Source organism: Stylophora pistillata, chromosome 11 (genome assembly GCF_964205215.1).
Source record: "Stylophora pistillata chromosome 11, jaStyPist1.2, whole genome shotgun sequence".
Classification (NCBI taxonomy): domain Eukaryota; kingdom Metazoa; phylum Cnidaria; class Anthozoa; order Scleractinia; family Pocilloporidae; genus Stylophora; species Stylophora pistillata.
In genome coordinates, this window is record NC_142529.1 from 30,822,419 (window position 1) to 30,829,673 (window position 7,255).

The 7,255-nt window shown below is 46.4% G+C and overlaps 2 protein-coding genes across 2 annotated transcripts; both read left to right on the plus strand.

Moving 5' to 3' along the window:
- Positions 1-2,228: 2,228 nt before the first annotated feature.
- On the plus strand, positions 2,229-3,233 carry LOC148721163 (uncharacterized). Its single transcript, XM_088737751.1, has one exon. It carries the CDS (start codon positions 2,229-2,231, stop codon positions 3,231-3,233), a length of 1,005 nt encoding a protein of 334 aa, XP_088593877.1.
- Positions 3,234-3,274: 41 nt separating this feature from the next.
- LOC148721164 (uncharacterized) lies at positions 3,275-6,967 on the plus strand. The gene has a single exon (XM_088737752.1). The coding sequence runs from the start codon at positions 3,275-3,277 to the stop codon at positions 6,965-6,967; it is 3,693 nt and encodes a 1,230-aa protein (XP_088593878.1).
- Positions 6,968-7,255: the final 288 nt, after the last annotated feature.

Here is a 7,255-nt window from a genome sequence, read left to right on the forward strand (position 1 = left end):
TCATTTTTGTATATTTATATTATTGGGTTTACATCTGTGTGATTTTGCAGCCCTTTTAGTACATAACAATCAACTTTAAACTTAACTTATTAAAAAGTTAGGTACATTAGATCAGGTACATGTCAGTTAGCCAGTGGAAGGTCTAAACAGTTTCTAACTGTGTAGCGTTCTTAGGGTAGTGTTCAACCGAGACACGAAGAGTATACAAATCGATGGTTTGTTTTCCTTCAGTGTCGAATGGTGAAAATGGATGTGGCTCCGATGAATGATGAACTGAGAAACTGAGGTGATAAATTAAGGTGAGACCTACCGAAACTAAAACGCAACACACGAGCTGTGAACCGAACGGGCCTGGGAAATAAAAAAACTGACCGAATGGGTCCTAGGGCCCACTGACGAAAAAGGCGGCGAAACCCGTAACAAACTGTATTTTAAATATATTAATTCGTTCTCGTCAGTTATTCCTGTAATATAAAGCAAGGACGTGTTTTTATTTCAATTCTCTTTGAAAATAATAACCATATTGTGTTAAAATTTTGAATATTTTGTTGATAACTAGTACTTCACCTCATTCAATATGGAAAAAAAAGACAAAAATTTTTGACGAAAAACCTTCAGATTACTCAAACGTTTTCAGTGCCAAACTTCTTCAGTAAGCGGACGCAAATTCGTTATAGTGTGTTGCCAACTGCCCGTTAGCCAGCGGATTCTATCAAAATAGAACTTAGTCCCCCACAGTCGAGAGACAAAAACATGTGCTTGTCGGACCCGCCATCTTGTTGTGTTATTGCGTAGTTTTTCGGATCACGAATTAAAACCTTTGCTGTTCTCGCTCGTTGTCCAAGTTTCATTTTGTTCGGATAACCTTCGCCACATTATTTGGTCCTTCGACGGCGGATATTTCACCGGAAATACTGTCCTAAACGAGCGAGATGGCCGAATCAAATTGTTCGCTGTGGGATAAACAACCAGGCCCCGACCGGTTTCCTGAGGATTACTTGCTTGAAGTTGGAAGAAAAAAACCCCGAGATTACTTGCCAAGCCTGAGTCGCTCTCTCTCTGAGGACTTTCGGGATTACATGGCTGGAACAAGGGATAATACGGCTCACGAAGAAACCCGGAAAATCCGAGGAACTCGACGTGGAAAGAAAGCAGACGTAACGAGGTTAGTCAACCAGATTAACCGTCACATTAGCAAGCACCTAAGCAAAGAAACACTCGCTTCATTGAAGTTAAACCTTGAGAAAGCTGTGTCCCAATTAGAGAATATTAATCAATCCTTGTTTGAGCTTAATCCCGATGACGATGAACCAGAGTATTGGATGGAGGCCGCCCTTGCCCCTGTTTACGATTGTTTTGACAATATTGAGATGTATTATGCCGAAAGAGCTATGTTGGAGGTCAAACTCGTGAGAGAAGTGGAAGAAATTTCTGTACCAGAACCCTTGAAATCTTCAAAAGAGAATGTTGACAAATTACTTAGCCATGAGAACTCCAAGAGCGATGGCCCAGTGGTTCAAACCTCAGTTGTTCAGATCTCGCCACCGCCTGCGCATCAGCTAATTGAAATTGGAACAAGTCCAGTAAAGCAGCTACCCATAAACACTGTTGAAAATAAAGCACATGATACAACCAGTATAAGCAATCCAACCACTGTGCCAGTTACAAGTTGTACCACACCCAAAGTTCCTCTTACTCATCCTGGAACAGTTACAACTGTTACCGACTCAATTTCCAGTCCTGCAACATGTTACAAGCTCCCATTTAACCCAAATCAAATTAGCACACCAGCTACCCCAAGCCCCCCTTGGAGAGGTTGGACTGTACCCAACCAAGTTGTGTCACCAAGGCCTAGTTTACCAGGAACATCATTACAGCCACACCCAAGATGGGGTCTGATGCCTGACTTCCCAGGACCCCCTCCAGATACTTGGATAGATCAACTTGACGAGTATGGCGTCATCTCTCAGCCTCAGCTAGCAGCACATCACCACTGCAGCTTTTCTGCCATGGAACGTTCACTCCCCAAATTTGACCTTGGAAAATTTGATGGCTCACCGCTTGCCTGGCCTTCGTGGATTGGAAGATTCAAGAGCATTGTGCATGATCAGCCCTTTCTCAATGACAGCCAGCGTTTAGCGTATCTTTAGAACACTCTAACTGGTGCTGCAGAGTCAGAAATCCAGTTCCTTGGAGAAGATGGCGCAAACTACATATTGGCTCTTAGAATGCTTAAAGCAAGATTCGCTGACTCTGGAAAGATTGTGCGTTCAGCCATTACTGCTCTTAAGCACACGCTATCGCCACGCCCTCAAGATCATACTGGTCTTACGAAGCTGTACCAAGCACTGAGGTCAACTGTCGTCACCCTTCACAGACAGAGATTCATTGCCGATCTCTTGAGTGAGACAAATTTGAACATTGCTGTTCAAAAGCTCCCTGAGCTTTTGCAATCAAAGTGGGCGATGGAAGTTCAGAAACATGAAAGTCAGGGAAGGCCTAACTTGTTTGACCTTGACCGATGGCTCTCAGAACATGTCAGAGCAAGACAACACCTGGTGTACGAGGAACCAGCAAAATGTCTGTCACCTAACAGGCGTAAATTCCCGAAACAGTATCCACCCATGAATTCTTCTACACTGTATATCAAGAGCGACTCACAACCAAAGGGAGAAGAACCCACGTATAAAGAACCGAAGTCACCAGCCTGCCTATGCTGTAATCAAGCTCACCCACTTTACAGATGTAACGAATTTAAAAGAAAGTCTGTACCTGAGCGCTATGAGCTGGCCAAGAGTTTCAAAGTGTGCTTCAATTGTCTCAAGCAGGGACATCAAGTTGATAAATGCTCGAACAAAACTCATTGCCAAGTTACCAACTGTAAGAGACATCATCACAGTCTGCCACACTATGAACGTGCAACACCTCAGCCACCGCTTATTCAAGACCCACAAGCTCAGCCCCCGCTGTCCCCCGGCAACGTCCTGCCGTATGTGGCAACCACCAATTCCCTCGCAGCTAGCGAGAGAGGGGTTTACTTCCAAGTTGTCCCGGTCCAAATACAAGGTGAAAACGGGGTGGCCATGATCGAAACGTTTGCCATTCTGGATGACGGCAGCTCAGACACCTTGATAAGAAAAGACATTGCCGACGAGCTGAATCTCGAGGGACCGGAGCGATTACTTTACCTGGGAAACATTGAAAACAATGGACTCCGCAGTGCTCTAGAGTAGTGAATCTTCTTGTGACGCCAACGGGGAAACAAGCTGTAAACATGCCTGTTCACATCCACCCTGTGTGGACAGTCCCCAGATTAAATGTCCCTCCACAGAGACTTGTCAAGGAAAGCGTTAGAAGAACCTGGAAACACCTTGAAGATCTAGACATCCCTGCTGTGTCTTCTGATCAGATAGGCCTACTTATTGGAGTACAAGTTACAGAAGCCATGATCCAACATGAACACAGACGTGGTCCAAAGGGCCAACCATACGCTGTGCGAACTGACTTTGGATGGACGATTGCTGGTTTAGCGGGAGGTGTTCCTTCCCCCAGAACAAGCTTAGGCTTTGTTGGACACTGTGTTACCTCAGATACCACCTTGAATGAAGAAGTTGAAAACTGGTGGAAGACAGAGTCATTTGGCACCAAGTTCAATTGTGACATTTCAAGATCTACAGAGGACGAAAGAGCCTTCAAGCATTTAGAAGAAGCTACCAACTTTCGATCTGACCTTGGCCATTATGAAACTGGTCTCCTGTGGAAGAATGAAGAAGTCATGCTCCCGAACAATCGTCCCCTAGTAGAAAAAAGACTTATAAATCTGGAGCGAAGCTTGGATAAAGACAGTGAAAGAGCCAAAGCTTACTACCACACAGTTGAGACCTACATTGCCAAGGGCTATGCCAAAAGGTTATCTCCCACCGAGATCGCTGCCAAGGAACCCAAGAATACTTGGTACCTGCCGCATCATGCTGTGACAAATCTCAATAAGCCGGGAAAGGTTCGCGTAGTGTTTGACGCTGCAGCCTCATACAAGGGAACCTCGTTGAATGATCAATTGGTGACAGGTCCCGACCTGCTGAACCCTCTCGTAGGTGTTATCATGAGGTTCCGACTACATGCTGTTGCCATGATCGCGGACATTGAAGCAATGTTCTTTCAGGTACGAGTTATCGAGAAAGACCAGCCATCACTGAGATTCCTTTGGAGAGGTCCGAATAGAGATCATCCTCCGGACGTCTACCAAATGCAGGCCATGATCTTTGGTGCAAAGTCAAGTCCAACCTCTGCGAATTATTGTTTGAAGAGAACCGCCATTGATAACCAGAACACTAGCAGTGAAGAAGCTACCAGTACAGTCCTAAGAAATTTCTACATGGATGACCTCTTGAAGTCCTTGCCCTCTGAGGCCGAAACAGCTCAGCTTGCCCTCCAGCTTATTGAGCTTTTGTCAAGGGGTGGCTTTCGATTGACCAAGTTCATGAGCAATAGCCGATATGTATTAGCTCAACTACCTCCCAAAGACATCCTCAGCAGCCCTGGGAGCTCACAGCCATTTGGTTTGGATCTGGACAGCCTTCCAGTTGAGAGAGCCTTGGGAGTGCTGTGGAATGTGGAACGGGACAGTCTCGAAATTAAAGCAGTCCCTAAACAGTTAGCCCCAACCAAGCGAGGCATTCTAAAGCAGATATCAACCATCTTCGATCCCCTTGGATTGGTGGCACCATTTGTACTGCGGGCTAAGTTGATTCTGCAAGAGCTATGGAGACTCAGGTTTGATTGGGACAAACCCATATCAGGCCCACTACTAGATACCTGGGAGGCCTGGAAGGCAGAACTACCTCTCCTCGCGACCTTGTCAGTTCCCAGATGTTACCTTATCAACCAACCAAGTACCCAGTATGTCGGTGCACAAATCCACATCTTTGCTGATGCCTCAGAAGTTGCCTTTGGTGCCGCTGCCTATTGGAGATTTAAAACATCGAATCATTCCTATCATTGCTCCTTCATCTTCGGAAAGACAAGGCTCGCTCCGATTAAACCCCTGACGATCCCTCGATTGGAACTTCAAGCTGCTGTAATGGCGGTGAGAATGAGTCAGACCATCCAGAAAGAGCTAGATGTGATACCCAGCCAAATTACTTACTGGACAGATTCCACCACAGTCCTGTCCTACATCAAGAGTCAAGGAACCAGATTCCATACCTTTGTCTCCAACCGAGTTGCTGAAATAAAGGAAGTGTCTGACCCTGAAACCTGGCGACATGTCCCTGGACGCCTTAATGTCGCAGATGATTGTTCAAGAGGTCTTTCAGCTCAAGACCTTATCCAAGACAGCCGGTGGATTAACGGCCCAAACTTCCTCTCACAAGGTGAAGACTGCTGGCCAAACCAGTCAATTTGTCAACCGCCAACTGACGAGGATCCTGAAGTTAAAAGTGAAGCCTGGCTTGGTCTTAGTTCTGAAGTCCACCACGAGTTTCTGGATCCAAAGAAGACCTCTTCGTGGACTCATTTATTGCGAGTTACCTCCTGGGTATTTCGGTTTGTGTCACGCTGTCGTCGCAAGAATGAATACGTGAAAGTAGCTAAGGGCCCCTTGTCTGTAGAAGAGCTCATGAGTGCTGAAGAATTCTGGATTAAGAAGGCCCAAGCTCAAGCTTATTTAGATGACCTGAATCGGTTAGCCGCAGGAAAGGAGGTACATTGCAGCAGTGACCTTAGATCCCTGTACCCTTACACAGATGAGAAGGGTATCTTACGCGTCGGAGGCCGACTGAAACACGCTGCAATTCCGTATCAAGCCAAACATCCTGCTATCCTTCCTAAGAAGCATGACATTGTTCCCTTGATCTTGTTACACCTGCATCAAAGAATGAGTCACTCTGGTGTAGAGCACATCCTTGCTGAGTTGCGGCAACAGTATTGGATCCCCAAGGTGAGATCCGCTCTCAGAAAAATAGCCAAGTCGTGCCATGTTTGCAGAAAACACAACTCCAAGCCAGATCCACCGCTCATGGCAAGCCTGCCCCAAAGCAGACTTGAAGCTTTCACCCCACCCTTTTACAACACTGGTGTGGATTATTTTGGCCCGTTGTTAGTCAAAGAGAGAAGATCAACAGTGAAGCGCTATGGTTGCCTGTTCACCTGCCTGGTGACAAGGGCAGTACACTTAGAAATTGCACACTCACTCGAGACAGACAGCTTTATCATGGCGTTGAGAAGAATGATGGCTAGAAGAGGAAAACCGAGAAACATCTACAGTGACAACGGGACCAATTTTGTTGGATCCGAAGGAGAACTTAAGGAGTGCCTTGATGGAATGGACCAGGCTAAGATCTCAGATACCCCGTCACGCGACAGAATCCAGTGGTTCTTCAACCCTCCTTCAGCTCCTCATTTCGGGGGAGTCTGGGAGAGACTCGTTAAATCAGCAAAGAAAGCTCTAAAGATCACCCTCAATGGGCAACTGGTGAATGATGAAACCTTGCTCACATTAACGGCAGAAGTTGAGAGTCTGCTCAACAGCCGACCGCTAACTCACGTCAGCGTTGATCCTCAGGACTTTGAAGCAATCACTCCTAACCATTTCCTCATCGGAAGGAACAGTCCAAACGTACCTCCCGATGTCTTTGATGAGAGAGATTTGAATTCCAAAAAGCGGTGGAGACAAGCACAGACGCTAACCGACCATTTCTGGAGAAGATGGCTACGCGAGTACGTGCCCGCCCTTACTGAGCGGAGGAAGTGGAGAACCAGACCTCAAAACCATGCCCAAATTGGAGACTTGGTACTAGTGGTTGAGGACAATTTACCCCGTGGTCGATGGAATCTTGGCCGAATCGTCAAAACATTCCCAGGAGATGATGGCCTCATTCGCACTGTCGAAGTTCAGACGAAACAAGGGACATTCAAACGGCCAGTCGCCAAGCTTTGCCTCCTTGAGGAGGCCGAACGTAGTGTATAGACTCGAGTCCTATACAGGGGTGGCTATGTTGCCAACTGCCCGTTAGCCAGTGGATATGTTGCCAACTGCCCGTTAGCCAGTGGATTCTATCAAAATAGAACTTAGTCCCCCACAGTCGAGAGACAAAAACATGTGCTTGTCGGACCCGCCATCTTGTTGTGTTATTGCGTAGTTTTTCGGATCACGAATTAAAACCTTTGCTGTTCTCGCTCGTTGTCCAAGTTTTATTTTGTTCGGATAACCTTCGCCACATAGTGAGGAGTCTTGAGTGAACCAACAGTGAGGTCA